At 35.9% G+C, this 22,060-nt stretch overlaps 1 protein-coding gene and 2 long non-coding RNA genes across 3 annotated transcripts in view; 2 read left to right on the top strand and 1 right to left on the bottom strand.

Annotated features, from left to right (window-relative positions):
• LOC128019114 (synphilin-1) overlaps window positions 1-22,060 on the bottom strand; it is a 32,031-nt gene continuing 9,971 nt past the window's right edge. The window contains exons 6-10 of the mRNA XM_052605164.1: window positions 3,622-3,735; window positions 3,416-3,541; window positions 2,452-2,621; window positions 2,299-2,370; window positions 1-912 (exon numbers count right to left, since the gene is read on the bottom strand). Coding sequence (XP_052461124.1) covers window positions 261-912; window positions 2,299-2,370; window positions 2,452-2,621; window positions 3,416-3,541; window positions 3,622-3,735 — 1,134 coding nt within the window. The 3' untranslated portion in view covers window positions 1-260. The remainder of the gene's footprint in view (window positions 913-2,298; window positions 2,371-2,451; window positions 2,622-3,415; window positions 3,542-3,621; window positions 3,736-22,060) is intronic.
• On the top strand, window positions 4,722-21,308 carry LOC128019115 (uncharacterized). The gene is made up of 8 exons (XR_008185071.1): window positions 4,722-4,934; window positions 5,220-5,330; window positions 13,982-14,098; window positions 16,607-16,660; window positions 16,755-16,826; window positions 17,553-17,651; window positions 21,052-21,096; window positions 21,191-21,308. It is a non-coding gene; the product is annotated as an uncharacterized LOC128019115 (long non-coding RNA).
• On the top strand, window positions 6,141-11,969 carry LOC128019116 (uncharacterized). Its single transcript, XR_008185072.1, has 6 exons — window positions 6,141-6,319; window positions 6,422-6,465; window positions 8,536-8,665; window positions 8,817-8,910; window positions 9,814-9,917; window positions 11,867-11,969. It is a non-coding gene; the product is annotated as an uncharacterized LOC128019116 (long non-coding RNA).

The raw sequence follows: 22,060 nt of genomic DNA, 5'->3' as shown, positions 1-22,060 counted from the left end.
TCAGCTGAAAACCTCTTTATTTTAATCACCAATGATTCCAATAATATAATCTTCTTGCATTCAAACATGATAGTTAAATTATAAATCCATACTTTAACTCAAAACAATACAGACGACTTATAAAAGTATTAGAGTTATCAAATCAATCAGAAACTGAAGGCGCCGCACCGAATCGTTCGTTCTCTGCCTGTTTCTGATCAATAGATCTGTAGAAAATCACAGTATTTCAAAACTGTCAGAAAGTGTGTTAAGCTTGTGATTTAAGCAGCGCTGGTCTTGCTCTTGCTCTTCTTTCCGGGCGTCCCGGGGTGTTTGGACGCGCTGCTGTTGTTGTTGTTGTTCTGGTTTCCGCTGAGGGTTTCCATGAAGGATCGGAGCGTGCCGAACGCCCGTCTGCTGGACTCCGGCTTGTCTTTCCCGGGCTGGACTCTGGCGTCGGGTGCAGCTCCATCTTTCGGCGGCGGCTCGTCAAACGTGACTCTCAGTCTGAGGCTCTGCGAGGTCTTTCTGCGAGAGGACGGAGACTTGAGGGCACTTTTGGGACTCGTGGTGAGCTTCTGTCCGTCGGGGATCTCTCCCGTCAACTCTGTCTTGGTTTCCGGGTCGCTCTGGTCTGACGACGGAGACGGGTTGCAAACGTTCACGGATCTGGAAGTCCTGTGTGTGAAGGAGACGTGGGGCTGTGTGATGGGCAGCTGTGTGGGCCGCTCGGGTCTGGGCTGCTTCGACTCGTTCGCAGGATACACAGCGTCTCCGTCTGATTCGCTGAGCGAACGCTGCACGATCTGCTTGAGTTCCCGCCTCTCGCCTGGCCCCAGCCGTCTCATTGGTCCAGCTCCAGGCCCCGCCCCTGGCTCCGCCTCTTTTCCATCAGAAGCCGCTTCATCCGTGAGATTCATCTCAGTCCATGAGCTGCAGGAGACGGAGAGAGACGTCTGTGAGACACACACACATCTACGGAGGAAACGCTTCTGACACTGGGCTTTACTGCTTTCATTCACTTTTAATAACTGACAAAGATGTCTAATCAACTCAATTTAAATATTAAAAAATCATAGCATCTTATGAAATGTTCTATTTTTACCAAATTCAAATTTTTAGTGGTTTCATTCAATTTTAGTAACTGAAATTATTTCTAATTAATTCAGTTCATGAAGGTTTAACGATTTAATAATGTATTACAATTTTAACAATAAGAGGTGCTGCATAAAAGGTGTTTTATTTTTTATTATCTGTTGTAATTTTGCTGGACTTTTTTAGTTTATTTAAATGTATTTAAAAAAATTATGTCTAACCAGTTGAATTCATGAAAATGTAAATTTTTAACAGCAATAGTGCTTTATGAAAAATGTTTTATTTTCTCCTAATCTTGTGTTTTTTGTTTTGTTATTTTATTTTTGCATTCCATTTTAATGGCTTATTTTAATAATAAAAAGGGACATCAAATCAGCTGAATTCATCAAAGTTCTTAATTTATTAATATTTTAACAATAACATGCCTTATTAAAAATGTGTTTTATTTTTCAGTGTTTTCAGTTTGTTTTTAAAATAAATTTTTCAACGAAAAGTTACGTGCAATTAGTTTTTTTTACTTTATTTTGATTTATTAATATATGTTAACAATAAAAGTGCTCTTTGAAATGTGTTTCAACTCGTTATGTTAGTTTTTATCAGGAATGTGCGTTTTACTATTTCATACAAATGTATACATATAACATAAACATATAACTATTACAATTTAATTAATCTTGTAAATTGCAATCAAATTGAATATAACTGTTTAAATTAAAACATGATTAAAAATGGTGTGATATTCCTTACCAAAATGAAAAATTATCATCATTATTACTAGTACTTTAAGATGTAGATTATATATTTCTGTCAATTTCTTCAATTTAAATTGAACTTTTATTTTGTCGGATTGTTATGAAGACCTTTGAGTTTCTGTGTGTTTTAATAAATTGCATTATTTTTATTAATAATATTAACACTTTTGTTCCTACTAAATACATTCTACTGTGCAATAGCAATATACAGAATGTCTGTCATAATTTCTTCAAGTTAAACCAAACTTTTATTTTGTCGGATTGTTAAGAAGATCTTTGAGTTTCTGACCATACTTTTCATATTGCCATCTGATTAGATGTACAGCTCTACTTTTGATTTATTCATCCGTTTCCGCTCGTGTTGGTCAGGCATTGCTGAAAGTCATTAGTGAGGGTCATTAGTGAGGGTCATTACTGAGGGTCATTACTGAGGGTCATTAGTGAGGGTCATGAGGAAGCGTCTGGGTCAGACCTGGGTGACGGCGGTCTGTGGGTCTGCAGCGTCTGGAGCTGGTTCTGGAGAGCGACTCGAGCCGTGGTCTGTCTGTCAGGGTCAGAAACACAGGCTCAGGTCAGTCAGCGCTCGCAGCGGTCAAACACTCATCAGCTGGACGAAGGCTCTTACTCCTGCAGCTGTTTGGTCAGTTTGACCACCTGCGAGGCCAGAGACATGCAGGTCTCCACCACCACCAGGTACCTGGAGCAGGTGCTGTGACCCTGCCGCTCGGCATTCTGGGACGCCCGCTCGCCCTGCTGGTTCTGCACCGTCACGTTCGAGCCGTACTCCACCAGAGTCTGAACCACAGAGACGTCACATTACCATAATAACCAGTGAACACGTGTGTTTGTTCACAGATATGATAATGGGTTTGGAATTTATTTTGGAAACTGATGCATTTTATATTTCAGGATTCACAGATGAACAGAAAGCTCAAAAGAACAGCATTTATTTGAAATGGTAATATTTTGTAACATTATACACCACCGTTCAAATATTTGGGGTCAGTAAATTAATACTTTTATTAATCAAGAATGCATTAAATTGATCAAAAGTGACAGTAAAGTTAGTTCTGTGAATCCTAAAAAATAAAATGCATCAGTTTCCACAAAAATATTAATGTGTTAAACACTGATAATAATCAGAAATGTTTCTTGAGCGGTAAATCATCATATTACTCTGATTTCTGAAGATCATGTGACACTGAAGACTGGAGGAATGATGCTGGAAATACAGCGGAGCATCACAGAAATACATTACACTTTAACACAGATTCACACAGAAAACAGATGATTACATTAGAATAATATTTCACTGTTTTACTGTATAGCAATAGAAACTTCTTTAAAAAACACTAAAAATCTTATTCCAATCATTTGAATGGCAGTAAACACATCACATGAACACCAGAAATGTTAAGTAGGAAATCGTTTTGATGTGTGTGTGTGTGTGTGTGTGTGTGTGGTCAGTGAATGAGAGCCAGTGTGTTTCTTTCTGTGTGTAAGCGAACAGAACAATCCTGCGTCTCTCAGCACGGCAGAGCAACAGGAAACGGGAGGAGAGCTGCTTCCTGTCTCTCTCTCTCTCAGACCTGAACGCAGCTGAGGTGTCCGGACTGAGCCGCCACATGCACCGCCGTGTTCCCGTTCTGATCCGCCTCGTCCAGAGAGATGCCCTGCTCCTGCATGAACTGCAGCAGCCACAGCAGAACACGCTCCTGCAACACACACGTGTGCGGCGGTCAGTCACATGATCGGGGATCGTCTGCATGTGTGTGTGTGTGTGTGTGACGCTCACCTGTCCGTGTCTCGCGGCGTAGTGGATGAGGCTGGGATGCTCACGAGTGCAGCTGAGCTCGGCGATGGCTTCGGTTTCACTCACCATCCAGCGCACACACTCCAGATGACCGTTCTGCACACACACACACACACACACACACACACACACACACACAGGACAGTTACAAACATGATTATCTACTCACTATTTCCAATCATAGGTCAGAGAGCAACGTTCTCATCCTACAGCTCATCTGATTGGACAAACTCCAGTACACGCCCACGAGTGCAGGATGATGTCATCAGTGTTTCCAGTCTGTTCTTCTTGTTTATTGTGTGGAGCTGATCACTAGATGTTTCAGCCGAATCCCTGTCAGCTGGAATCTTTACTTGAAGATGTTTAATTTAATGAATATTTACTTCATTTAAAGACATCTGCATGATTCTCTGATCTCATTTAAAGGGACAGTTCACCCAAAAATGAAAATGACCCCATGATTTCCTCACCTAACCATATTGTGCTTTTTTTTGATGAATTGTGCAACTCTATTTAATTAGTTTAGTTTTACATTTCTATGATTAATTTATTTATGCTTGCACGCACACGTTTGTGTGTGAGTGTGTGTGTCTGTGAGTGTGTGTGTGCGTGTGTGTGTGTGAGTGTGTGAGTATGTGTAATTAAATGTGTGTGTGTGTGTGTGTGTGTCTCTGTGTGTGTGTGTGTGTGTGTGTGCGTGTGTGTGAGAGTGTGTGCATGTGTGTGTGCATGTGTCTGTGTGTGTGTGAGAGTGCATGTGTGTGCGTGTGTGTGTGTGTGAATGCGTGTGTGTGTGAGAGTGCGTGTGTGTGTATGACTCTTTGTGTGTGTCTCTGTGTGTGTCTGTGTGTGTGTCTCTGTGTGTGTGTGTGTGTGTCTGTGTGTGTGTCTCTGTGTTGGTTTTTGTGGTTTACAAGGACTTTTAACCTGAATACGCACCAGCATTACAGGGACATTTGGGTTTATGAGGACAGGGCCCATGTCCTTATAATTCCGACAGTGTATATGCCTTTCTCTATGTCCCAGAAGCTCCCTCTCAAATTTTCGCGCCATGTCTTAATATACCACAAAACCCTGAAATTTTACTATACACTGTGTATCCTCCGAACTCGGGAGTGCGCCCCTGCAGCCCGGACCCGGTACTGCATCCGCGTCATCGAAAATTTGCATATTTTACACTTGTGTAAGTTTGGAGGCCGCTGATTGGCTAGATCGGCACCGGAGGGCGGGAAATCGCGAAAACAAAATGGCGGCGGTGGGCGGGGCTACATTCTGCCGCTAATAGCTCCGTACAAGTAAGTTAATGCAGTTTGGTAATTATTTAAACACTTTTTTGCTATAATTTATCGATTGTATATGATTATATAAATGCATAATGATCGTGCAATTAAACATATTCCTTAAATATCATCATATAAAGTATGAATGTGACTTCAAAGCTGTAATTACTCAGTTTAATATCAGTATATTGATGTAACGCTATTAATGTAACGTTTCATAGATGGTTATTTAAATATATTATTATTATTATTATTGTTATTATTATTATTATAAATCCCGTATACTCGTGCTCTAATCAGCGAGGCAAGGGTGTCGGTTTGTAACTTCCTGTTTGGACCGGACGCAATCTGTGCACCTGAAGTGAAGACATCTGCGGTGTGAAGCTGTTGGAGACAACTATTATATGAAAGGTGAGTAATACTGCTGTTAAATCGTTTCTCTGAGAGTTTGTGGCTCAGTTTGGCTTGTTCGTGAGTGTCTTCAGTGCTCTTTAGAAAGCAGCTAGCGCGTGATGCTAATGGCGCTAGCGTGTTTACACTAAGTGTCCTCTATTAAGAGTAACATCAAACAAGAATCAACAATGCTTGTCAGTTTAACTTCTTTTCGTTCACAGTATAACTGCCCTGCTGAAAAAAACAATAGAAACCATTACAGAATTTGTAATGGTTTTAATGGTTCTTATTGGAATTCTAATGGTTTTAATGGACACTGTAATGGTCTCTGTGGGTCTCTATTGGTAATTTGCTTTCTTCTATTGGTGGCGTGTATTGTCTATTGGATACCATTAAGGACCAATAGAACACCTTTAGAAACTTCTAGTGGTATCTACTGGACACCAGTAGAAACCATTATGACTCCAATAAATTTAGTGGTTTCTTTGGAAAACTGTAATGGTCTTAGTGGGTAGGCTACTGCTGAAAAAAAATGAACACACAAACAATAGAAACTATTACAAAATTTGTAATGGTTTTAATGGTTATAATGGGAATTATGTTGGTTGTAATGGTCACAGTAATGGTCCCTGTGGGTCTCTATTGGTAAACTGCTTTCTTCTATTGGTGGTATGTAGTGTCTTGGATTGCCACCATACGTCATTTGGAAAGGTTATTTTTAATTCATTTAATGTTTTTTTTTTTTTTTTTTTTATAAATCACCTCGACTCGTCATGGCCTTCAAAATTGACTTGAAAAGTTGGCCTTTGTTTTGTCTGTCGGATTTGGTCCAAATTTAGCCCAAAAATAGATGTGAAATAACAGTGAAATTCTGCGTGACTTCCACGTGCTGTAATGTGCGCGCGCGCAGAACTGGAGCGGAGGACGTCACCATGGAAACGAGGCGGCAGCCCAACCGTCAAGCAGCTGATCGCTGACACTCAATGTGGTTTCACTTTTTTTTTTAGGTAAGTTTAGTCTATTAAATTACACAAATAGTACATTAAAGTGTTCCTGACACTTTATTTCATGTAAATTATACATTATATCGTTTAATATTTACTTTATAGAAATGGTTTAGCGTCGTCAGAAAAAGTCCGTTAGCATCTCAAAGGTAAGGCTACATACAAGAGGTAACGATAGACATGAGCTCTTATTTATTAAGTTTGGGCTTTTATTTATTTTTTTTATTTTTTATTTTTTTTTATTTTTTTTTTTTTTTTTGTGAGTAGCGGAAGTTTTTATTAATCAAGGAATTTTTTTTTTTTTTTTTTTTTTTTTTTTTTTTTATTGCAGTTTTAGAACAAGAACATACAAGGGCAATAACGTATCAATTACATCAAAATATAAACAATAATAAATGAAACAATAAAATACATAAATAAATACAAATTATTCAAAAACAAGATTTAGGGCTTTAAAATAATTTACAGTTATTTTTGCTTTGTTATTTCTTGTTTCTTTTAATGTATACAGATAGTGACCTATTTCTATTTTAAAGTGAGTAAAATTAGGTTTTTTCCCCGCCCATTTACATTTGTGAATAAAGAATTTTCCATATATAATGAGCAAATTTACAATATACCAAATTTTGAAATCAACAGCATACTCATAAAAAAATAAAACATCCTTTTGTTTGAGTTCTAATTCTATGTTCGTGCTTTGCTTAACAAAAAAAAACAGATCACACCAAAATAATTTTGTATAGATACAATCATAAAATAAATGTTCAATACTCTCATTTTTCTCATCACAGAAAGCACATTTCAAGTCAATGTCTTTACAAAATTTTGCAATTACCTCTTTTACAGGATAAATACGATGAACAATTTTAAATGATACCTCTCTAACTTTATTTGTTATACAAAACCGTCTTGAGATCTTAAAAGTCTCGTTCCAATTAATATCTTGAAATTGTGATCTCCAAAAACCAATGGCTAAAGGGACACAGGAAATTCGACAGATCATTCTAAGAAAATTATTATTACATTTTTTTTCTTTTATATTTATACCTTCCAATTTAAGACTAAAATCTAAATTTGGTTTGTGATCTACATCATTTTCTAATAATTTCCTAAGCTCTGAGGAAATAGAATTTATTACCATCTTGTACTCTTTGATATGTATATAGAAGCAAAATTTTTCTAGAAATTCTAAATAGGTAAGAACCTGACCATTACTATTTAAAAGTTGTGAAACCAACAAAATATCGTTTCTAAACCAATTAACTAAAAAGAGAGATTTATTTTGGTGTGTAATATATTTATTGTTCCAAATTAAGCATTTGTGAGGGGAAAAATTGTGTTTGTATATAATCATCCATGACAACAATGCCTGCTTGTGAAAATTGGAAAGTTTTATGGGGAGCTTACTAATATTAAAATTACAATTAAGAAGAAATTCAATGCCACCTACATTTTTAAAAATAATATTAGGGATGTAATACCATAGTTTATTTTTTGAACGAATATAATATTGTATCCACTTGATTTTAAAAATAGTGTTAGACAATTCAAAATCAAGTACATTTAGCCCACCTTGGTTAATTGGATTACAAAGTGTTTTTTTATTCAAATAATGAAGTTTATTTTTCCAAATAAAATTATATATAGATTTATTTATTGCATTAATAATACGTTTTGGAATGTCTATAGCCATTGCAATGTATACTAGTCTAGATAAACCTTCAGATTTGGATAATAAAACTCTTCCATTTAGAGATAGGTCTCTCATTAGCCAAATGTTGAATTTCTTTTGAACTTTATTAATTAATGGAATGTAATTAAGATTTATCCTTTCTTTTTGGTCTTTGCATATCTTAATTCCTAAATAAGTAATATGGTCTTTTATTGGAATCCCACAACATTCAGTTAAGTTACTGGGTCTTTCTTTTAAAGCAAAAGTTTGGGCTTTTAATGTCATCTTGTGTGTAGATGCTCTCTCTCTCTCTCTCTCTCTCTCTCTGTCTCTCTCTCTCTCTCTCCATCTATATCAATGGATGAATGGAAGTAACTTAACCGAATTAATTTAACCTTAAAAGTATCCACTGTTTAATCCTAAAATGTGCACTAACGTAACCGGATAACGTTACATCACTTACATAGTGCGTGAAAATGGACTGAAACCTTCAGGTTTTGATCTTTCATGGTAAACACATAAATACAAACTTGTTCTGTGATTTCAGAAGTGCCAGAAAAAAACCTGTATGACGCAGGAGAAGTTCCTGATTTTAACATTTCTGAAGGGAGCTGCTGACAGAGAGGATGAAAACATACACATTTTGATGTCCACGCTGTAGGAGCATTACTAAATAAGTAAAACTAAAATATATATATATTTATTGTAAATGATTATATAAATTATATATTCTGTGAATTATTTTTTTTTTCTTCTGCATTTCACCTCTGCTATAGTATATGCCTTATACCTGGCATTGTATAATAAATATTGTTGTCTCTGTGACAGTGCTTATGTTCCTAGGTTCTTCCATGCTGATGGCTGTGCTCTAGAGTCATATCTCCTGTCGAAGAACATTTTTAGACATTATGAACCATGAATAGTAAGCAATTCGTCAAACATACACCATTCAAAAATGTAAGGGTCAGATTTGTCATGTATTTCAAAGACATCTTTTATGCTCACCACTGCTGCATTTATTTGATTAAAATACAGTTAAATTGTGAAATTACCATTTTTTTAATAACTATTTTCTATTTAAGTTTGTTTTAATAAGTGATCAAAGCTGAATTTTCAGCATCAGTCTCCAGTGTCACACAATCCTTCAGAAATCATGCTTTGTGAAAACAAGAATAAAATTGTACAAAATATTCACATATAAAGCAGTTATTTGAAATTGTACTAATATTTCACAACATTACCATTTTTATTTATGATCAAATAAATGCAGTTTTCTTAGTGTACATGAGACTTATTTCAGAAACATAAAAACATCTCTATCTCCAAGCTACACACTCTCACACCAAAGTGACTGTTAAAAATCATTTAAACTTTGTGTCAGTACATCATAAATAGGAAAAGGCATCAGATCACCGTCTGTGATTTGTTGTTTCGTGCCGCATCCAGTGTAGAGAGCATCACTGATTATAAAAGGCTCTGTTGTATTTTGTTGTGCTGTCCAGTGACGACACAGTGTTAGAACTCTTGTTAAATATCATTACATATGATGTATGTATGATGCCATTCAGCACTGATAGATCTTTTCTATTTCAGAGACTGAAAATCATTGATAAAGCACAAGGTTACTGTAACATATTTAAACAATATTAATAAGAATTAATAAAAATGCATCTGTGACTTAATATTGCTTCTTATTCTTCAGTGGAAAGTTCTCATTAAACACATAACTTTCTTCTCATCTTTGTGCATTTTCAAACGTTGTGCATATTTCTGAATCATTTTTTTTTTTTAACTTCATAATATTGGTTGTCTTCTCTTGTTTCAGAGTTTAGCTCCAACCCCAGTTAAGCGGACCTGAGCAGCTGATCAAGGATCAGCAGAAACTCTGCAGAACGGTGGTCCTCCAGCCCAGGACTGGACACCAGTGTTGTAAGTCATTCTGTCTCTTTATAGTGCATGCTCAGAACATATTGCAGGAGATCTCAACATTGTCTCTCAAGGTCCACTTACATGCAGAGTTTTGCTCCAACCTGCAGTGCACCTGAACACATTAATCGAGGTCTAACTATTAGTGTTGTCACAGTACCAATTTCAGTACCAAAGCAAAACACAAAAACATGCTAATTATTATTATTTTTTTATTATTATTAGCCGCACTTATGCTAACAATTAACTACTCTAATAACAGTGTTCATTTCAATCCGACATTCAAATTACAGTTATATATATATATATATCCTGATAAATACAGGTGCTGGTCATATAATTAGAATATCATCAAAAAGTTGATTTCACTAATTCCATTCAAAAAGTGAAACTTGTATATTATATTCATTCATTACACACAGACTGATATATTCCAAATCTTTATTTCTTTTAATTTTGATGTTTATAACTGACAACTAAGGAAAATCCCAAATTCAGTATCTCCGAAAATTTGAATATTGTGAAAAGGTTCAATATTGAAGAGACCTGGTGCCACACTCTAATCAGCTAATTAACTCAAAACAACTGCAATTCCTTTAAATGGTCTCTCAGTCTCGTTCTGTAGGCTACACAATCATGGGGAAGACTGCTGACTTAACCGTTGTCCAAAAGACGACCATTGACACTTTGCACAAGGAGGGCAAGACACAAAAGGTCATTGCTAAAGAGGCTGGCTGTTCACAGAGCTCTGCGTCCAAACACATTAATAGAGAGTAGTAAAGATGTAGTAGAAAATAAGTGTAGAAGCAATAGGGATAACTGCACCCTGGAGAGGATTGTGAAACAAAACCCATTCAAAAATGTGAGGGAGATTCACAAAGAGTGGACTGCAGCTGGAGTCAGTGCTTCAAGAACCACTACACACAGACGTATGCAAGACATGGGTTTCAGCTTCGCATTCCTTGTGTCAAGACACTCTTGAACAACAGACAGAACCAGAAGTGTCTCGCTTCAGAAAGGACTGTACTGCTGCTGAGTAGTGATATATCAGACCCAAGAATGCAGAAGAGCTGAAGGTCACTATCAGAGCAACCTGGTCTCTCATAACACCTGAGCAGTGCCACAGACTGATCCACTCCATGCCACGCCGCACTGCTGCAGTCATTCAGGGGAAAGGAGCCTCAACTAAGTATTGAGTGCTGTACATACTCATACTTTTCATGTTCATACTTTTCAGTTGGCCAAGATTTCCAAAAATCCTTTCTTTGTATTGGTCTTAAGTTATACTCTAATTTTCTAAGATAATGAATTTGGGATTTTCCTTAGTTGTCAGATATAAATAAATATATCAGTCTGTGTGTAATGAATGAATATAATATACAGGTTTCACTTTTTGAATTGAAATTATGATATTCTAATTATATGACGAGCACCTGTATACACAGAATGACTAATTGAACTGCTTTTATAGTTTTAATAATTAATTTATTTGTAATGAATAAAGGGATTTTACATTTGATTATTAGTTTTTCTTACTTGAATGCTTTTGTTCGGATGTAAAATAAAAAAGTGAATTATTATTAAGAAAAGAACTGCAGGAAAAGATGCAATGTTGCTCAGTGATTTTGGTTTGGAACCTTTAGAAAATAGAAAAGAGTTGACTTTGCCAACTCTTTCAACTTCAAACGGGTGTAGCTCAGTCATTTTTTTTATATATATATACAGTTATACATCATTCTGAAGGACTTTTTAATGAGAAAAAAAACCTCAACTGATTTTTGCTCATTGTGACTAACTTTGCCAGCACAGGTCACATATGCTACTTAATTTCCACTTGAGAGTGGTCAGATTTAAAGTCTGAGATTAGTCCATCATTTCTTGAATTTCAATTTTTGTTTATGTGTGTGCGTGTGTGTGTGTGCGTGCGTGTGTATGTGTGTGTTCAAAACAAGAGTGTCTGTCTCAGAAGCTGAAGAAAAAAGGTCACACCTTATAGGAAATAAACGCCTCCTAAGTGTACGGAAATACCTGGATGAGGAGATCAGTGACATAAACCAGATAAACTGTCAGTGGTAAGTGTTTGCATATCCATATCCGAATGGAATTGCTACAACCTATTATCTAATATGACTCGAAGTGAATAGAGACTATGTACCATAAAAAGTAGATAATGTAATTATTCAAGCCTATTTGTGAAGCTGGATCACAAAACCAGTTACAAGGATAATTGTTTTTATTTTATTTTTTAGATTTTTATTTCAATAATAATAATAAATAAGTTTTCCATTGATGTATGGTTTGTTAGGAGGACAATATTTGTCTGAGATACAACTATTTGAAAATCTGGAATCTGATGGTGCTAAAAAATCTAAATATTGTGAAAAATATTTCAAATCCAGAGCAAAGCATTTTATTAATAAAAAATTAAGTTGATACATTTATGGTAGGGAATTTACAAAATATATTCATGGAACATTTTCTTTTTTTAAATCCTAATGATTTTAGACATGAAAGAAAAATCAATAACTTTTTTGAGACTGCCATATAAATATATGTATGGATAATCTCACATACTGGTAATGTGGTACATTGTCCTAATGAATTGTCCCTTTTTTTTCCTTTTTTTTTTGCAGGTCTGAGACAGCTACAAGCCACAAAAACAGTTAATAGTTCCTGAATTTCTATAATGCATTAATGAATAACAATAATTAAAATAAAATGTAATGTCAAGGTTTTGTTTTAATTCCAGCTATGTTGAGTATTCTGTGAATAATTTTGATTTTAGGTGCATATTCTTAATTCTTTGCAAAACAACCTGAACTGTTTGCTATTGAAAGGTTGGTATGAAGTTTAAATAAATAAAAACATTATATTCTTGACAATACCTGTGTACAGTTTGTATTAATAATTTAAATTATTTACTTATATTAATTAATGGCCTAATTACCAGCTATCAGTTAAACATTCAAATCAGAACCAATATAAAAGTGCAACGAAAACTATTAAATATATGCAAATAAAGACCAGTACAAACTTGCAATGGAACCATCAGAACCATTACAAAACTGACGGAAACCATTAAATTTGTTTTAATAAAGACCAATACAAACTTGTAATGGAACCATCCGAACCATTACAAAACCAACAGAAACCATTAAATTTGTTTTAATAAAGACCCATACAAACTTGTAATGGAACCATCAGAACCATTACAAAACCAACAGAAACCATTACAAAACCAACAGAAACCATTAAATTTGTTTTAATAAAGACCAATACAAACTTGTAATGGAACCATCAGAACCATTACAAAACCAACAGAAACCATTACAAAACCAACAGAAACCATTAAATTTGTTTTAATAAAGACCAATACAAACTTGTAATGGAACCATCAGAACCATTACAAAACCAACAGAAACCATTACAAAACCAACAGAAACCATTAAATTTGTTTTAATAAAGACCAGTACAAACTTGTAATGGAACCATCAGAACCAATACAAAACTGTGATGGAAACCATTATGTGCAAATCGTGACCAATACAAACTTGTAATGGAAACCAATACAAACCAATAAATCCTAATGGAATATGCCCAAAACACACTACGTAATGGAAACCATTTGGTAATGGTTTTAATGGTTAATTGCTGATGGTTTGTAATGGTTTTGTAATGGAAACCATTAGAATTTCTGTAATGGTTTCTATTGTTTTTTTCAGCAGGGTGTAAAAGTAATAGAACAGTCTAGCCATCATAATAATCTGTTGTCATGGCTACAGTCTGTGAAGGGGAGGGGCAGTTATGTTTAATATTATTACTGTTCAGCTTGGTTTAATTAATAAACACAGAGATGTGCTCTTTTCACTTCCCAATACTTACTGTATATAATAAGTAAAATCACCTTTATTTGTATAGTGCTTTGTAGAATACAGATATACAGAATACATCATATTACACATATATTCTGTTCAGTAGAACTGTCATTATTCGTTTGCATATTAAGTTGAAAACAAACAAACGTAATATTGTCAGATGGAGGCCAACAGTTCTTATTGTTATTAAAGCAGACACAGAGGATGGCTGAAGGTGCGAGGCGAAGGAGAAAGCTGAGGCCATACAGTGTTCACTTCAACAGAAAGACCAGAATGGGCTCAAGGGCAGGTTCATCACTGATCTTAAAGGTGAGTTGATTTATTTTGTCATCATATAGTCACCATTAAGTTGTCTCAGTCCTGTATATCTTTTGTTGGGCAAAATAAGACATTACTAACCATTTGATGGTTTGTAAATGATGACAGGATTTTCTTCCTATGCCTTTAAAATGTCTTGTGTACTAAATCTGTCTCTGGTTGATGACGTGTGGTTCTCTGTGATGGTTTCACCTCTCTGTTGTTTTAAAGTGTCTCGTTTACACCCGTGTTACGAGGACCCTGTTTTATGAGGACCATCATAAGAACATAGTCTTGAGTGTGTGTTTACACCTGTGTTACGAGGACCCTGTTTTATGAGGACCATCATAAGAACATACACACAATGTGACATCAAGACTATGTTCTTATGATGGTCCTCATAAAACAGGGTCCTCGTAACACAGGTGTAAACATACACACAATGTGACATCAAGACTATGTTTACACCTGTGTTACGAGGACCCTGTTTTATGAGGACCATCATGAGAACATGGTCTTGTGTGTGTGTTTACACCCGTGTTACGAGGACCCTGTTTTATGAGGACCATCATAAGATCATATGAGAATCTCAAGGCGTTTCTCAATGTCAAGGAAGGATCCTCGGAAGCCAGAATTTCGAGGATGCTACGTCATCGACATCCATCGAAGGACTGTTCCAATGTCGAGGATCCTCGGAATTTCAACCAAGGACTGAGTCCTTCGTTCGAAAAATATCCCATACACAGGAAAGGATGCATATGTGTAGCCTTCGCGCTCTCAAATCACCCACAATCCTAGAGTCGGAGTGTTAACGGTTTTTATTTACGTTACCATTTGTTATAACTGTAGTAAATATATAAGTAAAGTTTGTCAGTACAAATTACTACCATATTAAGATTGTAATTTATACAAATACAAATTACGTTATTGATGGCTAACTGAACCGGACCTGTCATTTAACAATTGTTAGCTTGGTTGCGTCACCGGCATTTCTTTTATAAATAACTAGTTAAGTTGTCCAAAGTAATTTAACGTTAATATTATACCATTATACCACAGCGTTCTTCAAACTGACCTTTTCACTGACGCAATGACGTGCATTTGCTAGCCTGTTCCATTTACGTGTTCTCCGAATGCTAAAGAGGAGCCTCACCTAGCCTCTGAAGGAAGTGACTTGGAAGGACCAGTCCTGCTAAGGAAGTATCCTTGACATTGAGAAACACCTTCAGTGTGGCGTTTGTTTGACAAAAGCCTGGTATTTGAAGACCCTAGTTATCACCATGACATTGGGCTGTGTGAATGTGAAATATTAGGCTAAATATGGATCATTCACATCTCATTGTGGCCATGTGATATTCAAAATGTCTAATTGTTACCTTTAGATTAAGTATATTGTAATATAAGTTGGTAAAAAGTCGTTCCCCTTGTTTGAAATTTACTGTCAGGCATTATACTACTGTATTCTGCAGTTTTATCATATTTGTGTCATCATCATCATCATCATCATCATCATTATTATTATTATTATTATTATTATTTTGGCTTTTTTATTTAAATAACATTCTCCAAGATTGCATATTATTTATTCAAAACTTTCAGTATTTTCAAATGATAACTGAGTAGAATCAGTGTCTAAAGAACCTAAAGAACTCTGAACAGGGCACAGCAGCTATAAAGGTATCCAAGAAGTTCTTGAAATAATTGTGCTAGTCCTTAAAAGAGTAGAACAGATTACGTTGTCCACATGTGTTTCTAAGAGACATTGTTTGCTGCATTATTGTGGATGTTAAAAGTGAGTCTTGGTTTCATGCTGTATAACTAACACAGACACTGTGTCTCAAATCACCAGTTTTTCTCATACACAGAAATGCTTGAAATAAGCTGTCCACATTTGTCTAGTTACCAATGTCCCGGTAATAACAAGGTTACAAATAGACCAGACTTTTTTCAAACTAATAACACACTGAGACTCTTCAGTCAAGTCAAGACCATGTTCTTATGATGGCCCTCATAGAACAGGGTCCTCGTAACACAGGTGTAAACACATACACACAACCTGACATACTTCAGTATACATGCATGTAATGTAATACTTACAAAGTCATGAACATTAACTTGGGTAACACTTGAAAATTTAAATATTGGTTTGAAATATTGTAATCTTGTAAATTACATTGATAGAAGCAAGATTATAAAATAATTTAATGTTTTAAATCAGTATTTTATGCACTCATTTATTGTCACAGATATCTAATTTGATGTTCTTTTCTATATTGTGGTTGAACCGTCCACTCTTGAAGTCAATACTCTGTCCCAGTCAGAAGACACAGACGTAGAGAAGGTTCTGCGACTGATTGATTGATTGATTTTAATTTAAATTTGATTTTTTTATTTCATGTGTCAGTGATCAGTCAGTGTTTATGGACTCCAGTATATGTGCATTATCAATTTGTACAGTCCCTGAATCCTTTGTCTGCAGTAGAATGTTTATTTTTTTTATTTCTGTTTCCTTAATTTCAGGTGACTCTGAAGAAGGACCGGTTACTATTGGATGATCAGGACTGTGTTGAGTAGGTAATAAAATGTGCATTGCATATTTTATGAAATGTTAGATTGATGTTGTAAGAAATCGTCTCTACATGAGCCTTGCTTTTTTCATTGTTTTCAGATGTCACCTGTCAAAGAGCATGTGTTGAATGAGGAGCAGAGCTTTTTTGTCCCCGCTGAAGGAGTTAAGGAGGTATTCACATGTTTCAGATGAACTGTTATTTCAGTGCAACAGTGAATGCTCTGAAGTCTGATGTCTTCATGGGCTGTGATATACTTAGCTGTTACCAAATGTATGTAATTTAATGACGTGTTTTCAATTTCAGTAATATTAGTCGATGTCTGAATCAGGAGTGTCCAGACTTGGTCCTGGAGGGTCAGTGTCCCGCAGAGTTTAGCTCCAGCTTGTCTACACACACCTGCCTGGAGGTTTCTAGTATTATCTGCTTCAGGTGTGTCTGGGGTTGGAGCTAAACTCTGCAGGACACCGGCCCTCCAGGACAGAGTCTGGACACCCCTGCTCTAAATACAGATTTGTAGTAATATATTGACCAGTACCTTTTAAGGTCTGTAACGTAAATGTTCTTTTATGATTTTAAATGATCTTATTAACTAAATGACCACAACTTCCCTGTCATTAAAATACATTAAGTTATTATTGAAAGACAGTGTAGCTCTTAAAGTATCACATGTATGTTTTAGGAGAACATTGAGATTGAAGGTACGTCCATCCTAGCATGCGTAGCACAGCGGGTCTTTTAAACTCACAGGAATGTTTAAGGCAACTCTTCTCTGAAATATGTCTTGTGTTCACTGTAGAATGTAGTGTCTTTAGGAATGGTTTATAAATGGTGTGTGATTGTGTTTGACTTCTGAATGCAGATGTTTTTCATGTTCTGAGTTTTATTTTTCATTGAAGATGAGATCAACATGACAGATTCTGATGACGCTGATCCTGAAGAAAGTGAATCTGATGATGAGGCTCTTGCTGGAGCTGCGGGAGACTCCAGTAATGCTGGTATGTGTCAGCTAAGTGTTTTTTAAAAATAATAAAAGTTAAAAATATTATTGGGTAACGCTTTATTTTAGGGTCTCTAAACTACAGTGGTGTGAAAAAGTGTTGGACCCCTTCCGGATTTATTTTTTTGCATGTTTGTCACACTTTAATGTTTCAGATCATCAAACAAATTTAAATAATAGTCAAAGGTAACTAACATAAAAGTAAACACAACATGCTGTCTTTAAATGAAGGTTTTTATTATTAAGGGAAAACAAAATCCAAAACTACATGGCCCTGTGTGAAGAAGTCTTAGTGGTTTTTGCTATCCTAGGAACTACCAAAAGTCCAGTGTTTTGTGACCTTAGGGAGCGTGATGGATTGTAGTGTGAAGGCTTGTTAGGTACGCAGGAGCTAAACCATTTAGGGCCTTATAGGTAAGTAATGATAATTTGTAACTGATACGGAACTTAATAGGTAGCCAGTGCAGAGACTGTAAAATTGTGGTAATATGATCATATCTTCTTGACCTGGTAAGGACTCTAGCTGCTGCATTTTGGACGACCTGTAGCTTGTTTATTGAAGAAGCAGGACAACCACCTAGAAGTGCATTACAATAGTCCAGTCTAGAGGTCATGAATGCATGAACTAGCTTTTCTGCATCAGAAACAGATAACATGTTTCGTAGCTTGGCAATGTTTCTAAGATGGAAGAATGCAGTTTTTGTAACATGGGAAATATGATTTTCAAAAGACAAGTTGCTGTCTAATATAACACCCAGATTTTTGACTGTAGAAGTAGTAACAGTACATCCGTCTAGTTGCAGATTGTAATCTACTAGATTCTATGTACTGTTTTTTTTGGTCCAATAATTAATATCTCTGTCTTATCCGAATTTAATAGGAGAAAATTATTGGTCATCCAATCTTTTACATTTTTAACACACTCTGTTAGCTTAGATAATTGAGAAGTTTCATCTGGTCTGAGTATCATCAGCATAACAGTGGAAACTAATCCCATATTTTCTAATAATATTACCAAGGGGCAACATGTATATTGGAAATAGAAGGTGACCTAGGACGGATCCTTGTGGCACTCCATATTTTACTGATGATAAATGAGATGATAAACACCCCATTTAAATAAACAAAATGGTAGCAATCGGACAGGTAGGATCTAAACTATCTTAGAGCCTGCCCTTCAATACCTGTATAGGTTTGTAATCTATCTATGAGGATGTCATGATCTATGGTGTTGAACGCAGCACTAAGATCAAGTAAAACTAGCAATGAGATGCAGCCTTGGTCTGACGCAAGAAGCAGGTCATTTGTAATTTTAACAAGTGCAGTTTCTGTGCTATGGTGGGGCATGAAACCTGACTGAAATTCTTCATACAGATCTTTTTTTTTTGCAGGAAGGAGCTCAATTGAGCAGACAAAACTTTTTCTAAAATTTTAGACATAAATGGAAGATTTGAAATAGTTTAAATAAATAGATTTTGAAATAATTTGCCAGTTCACTAGGATCTAGTTGTGGTTTCTTAATAAGAGGCTTAATAACCACCATCTTAAATTGTTTTGGGATGTGACCTAAAGATAACGATGAGTTAATAATATTGAGAAGCGTTTTTTCGCCTACTCTTTCAGTAATTTACTGGGTACAGGATCTAATAAACATGTTTTTGGTTTAGATACAGTGACAAGTTTATTTAGCTCTTCCTGTCCTATAGTTGTAAAGCACTGCAGTTTATATTTGGGTGCGATGGATGAAACTGAAGTGTTAGACGCTGTAAAATTGACATTTGTTATTGTATTTCTGATGTTATTTATTTTATTAGTGAAGAAATTCATAAAGTCATTACTATTAAATGATGGAATATTAGAATCAGGTGGCGTCTGGTTATTTGTTCATCTAGCCACTGTGCTAAATTTGTGGAACAGCACTGGAGAACCTTCCCAGGAGTGGCTGGCTGACCAAAATTACCCCAAGAGCACAGTGACGACTCATCCAAGAGGTCACAAAAGACCCCACAACAGCATTCAGAGAACTGCAGGCCTCACTTGCCTCAGTTAAGGTCAGTGTTCATGACTCCACCATAAGAAAGAGACTGGGCAAAAATGGTCTGCATGGCAGATTTCCAAGACAAAGACTAAAGGCTCGTCTCAGTTTTGCCAGAAAAAATATTGATGATCCCCAAGACTTTTGGGAAAATACTCTGTGGACTGACGAGACAAAAGTTGTGTGTCCCGTAATGTCTGGCGTAAAAGTAACACCGCATTTCAGAAAAAGAACATCATGCCAACAGTACAATATGGTGGTGGTAGTGTGATGGTCTGCTTCAGGACCTGGAAGACTTGCTGTGATAAATGGAATTCTGCTGTTTACCAAAAAATCCTGAAGGAGAATGTCCGGCCATCTGTTCGTGACTTTAAGCTGAAGCAAACTTGGGTTCTGCAGCAGGACAATGATGCAAAACCCACCAGCAAGTCCACCTCTGAATGGCTGAAGAAAAACAAAATGAAGACTTTGGAGTGGCCTAGTCAAAGTCCAGACCTGAATCCTACTGAGATGCTGTGACATGACCTTAAAAAGTCTGTTCATGCTTGAAAACCCTCCTGTGTGGCTGAATTACAATTCTGCTTAGATGAGTCGACCAAAATTCCTCCACAGCGCTGTAACAGACTCATTGAAAGTTATCACAAACACTTGATTGCAGTTGTTGCCGCTAAGGGTGGCCCAACCAATTATTAGGTTTAGGGGCAAACACTTCTTCACACAGGGCCATGTAGTTTTGACTTTTGTTTTCTCTTAATAATAAAAACCTTCATTTAAAAACTGCATGTTGTGTTCACTGGTTTTCCTTGACTAATGTTTAAATTTGTTCGATGATCCAAAACATTAAAGTGTGATAAACATGCAAAAAAATAAGGAACCAACACTTTTTCACACCACTGTATTGTCTTATTAGCGTGCATATTATTATTAGTAGTAATTAAGCACTTATTAATGCCTTATTTTAAATGACCTTATTCTACATTCCTAATCTTACCCAATACATTAATGTAACAACTGCCTTATTTACTAATAATAAGCAGCAAATTAGGAATTTATTGAGGGAAAAGTTGTAGTTAATAGTTCATAAGTGTTCCCTATTCTAAAGTGTTACCTTATATTGTATTAATCCAGCATTACTAACAGAATATTACTCAAATTAGGGATGCATCAGTTTTGTATTGGTGTATTATCTGGCTATACCAATATGTTGATACTTAGTGTTTAGGCAAAAAACTGATAAATGACTGTTTCAAAAATTAACGTTTAACAGGCCAATTCCATTAGAATATATATACTGTATATATATGTCTTTTCTGTTTGAGTTACTTCTGAGTTTCCTGATCATTATATGACTGTTTGTCTGCAGGTGTTCAGAAGATGCCCATTGAGAGCACCACTGAAGTTCCTGAAGGTACCAGAGGTTTAAATTGCAATAGCACCATCAATGTAAGTACATGAGCTCTCGTAGAGTTACAACTCACTAAAGTGTGTATTCTTCTGTACAGAGAGTGAGAGTGAGGCAGAAACTGAAAACACACGGAGAGGGCAGAAAGTGTCCTGGTCAAACACTGAAGTTACAGCTGTAATCAAACATTTTAAGGACCACAGAGCAAAAGGAAACTGGCCACACTGACTGAATGCCAGCAGTGTAAAACTGCTGAGGATCCTGTTTTGGTGAGACGCAGTGCACAGAACATACAGGATTTTGTAAGAAATCGAGGAATTATCTTAAAAAGGAAAACCCAAAGCAAGTGATGTTACAGTACATCCTGTGTCTTGATGCAATTCTATTATCATGAGCACTTTGGTTGTTGTTTTTATTTCCCATAGTGCAAAACTGTTATGGCAGCAGTTCATACAAATATCTCCATGTAGAAAACAAGTTCAATTGTTAGTTTGTCAAAAACTTTTCATTCTGGAAGTGAACGATTCCTTTACAGATAAATCAGTTTCTCTACACATCTGCAGCATGTATTGTGTGCTCAGAGTTAATCGCATGTTTACTTTTTCATTCTGGAAGTGAACCATTCCTTTAAGGATAAATCAGTTTCTCTACACATCTGCAGCATCTATTGTGTGCTCCGAGTTAATCTCATGTTTACTGTGTGTTTAGTAGGGATGCACTGATCATGATTTTTCATAGACGATACCGATATTTATTTATTTTTACAAGCAAACTGGCCGATTCCGATACAGATTTCCGATTATTATTATTATTATTATATTATTTTTTTTAAGCAACAAACAAGAAAGGAAAGTATGCATAAACAAGATGTTTATTTGGTATTTAATAGGCCAAACTGGCTTTTGGCTATTGAAAACAATAACTGTAACCATCTGAAATTAATGGCAATAACTGCACAGTAAGTAGCCTA

This window comes from Carassius gibelio, chromosome A8 (assembly GCF_023724105.1).
Source record: "Carassius gibelio isolate Cgi1373 ecotype wild population from Czech Republic chromosome A8, carGib1.2-hapl.c, whole genome shotgun sequence".
Classification (NCBI taxonomy): Eukaryota; Metazoa; Chordata; class Actinopteri; order Cypriniformes; family Cyprinidae; genus Carassius; species Carassius gibelio.
Note: the sequence above shows the minus strand (reverse complement) of the source record. Positions and strands in the feature narration are given on the sequence as shown.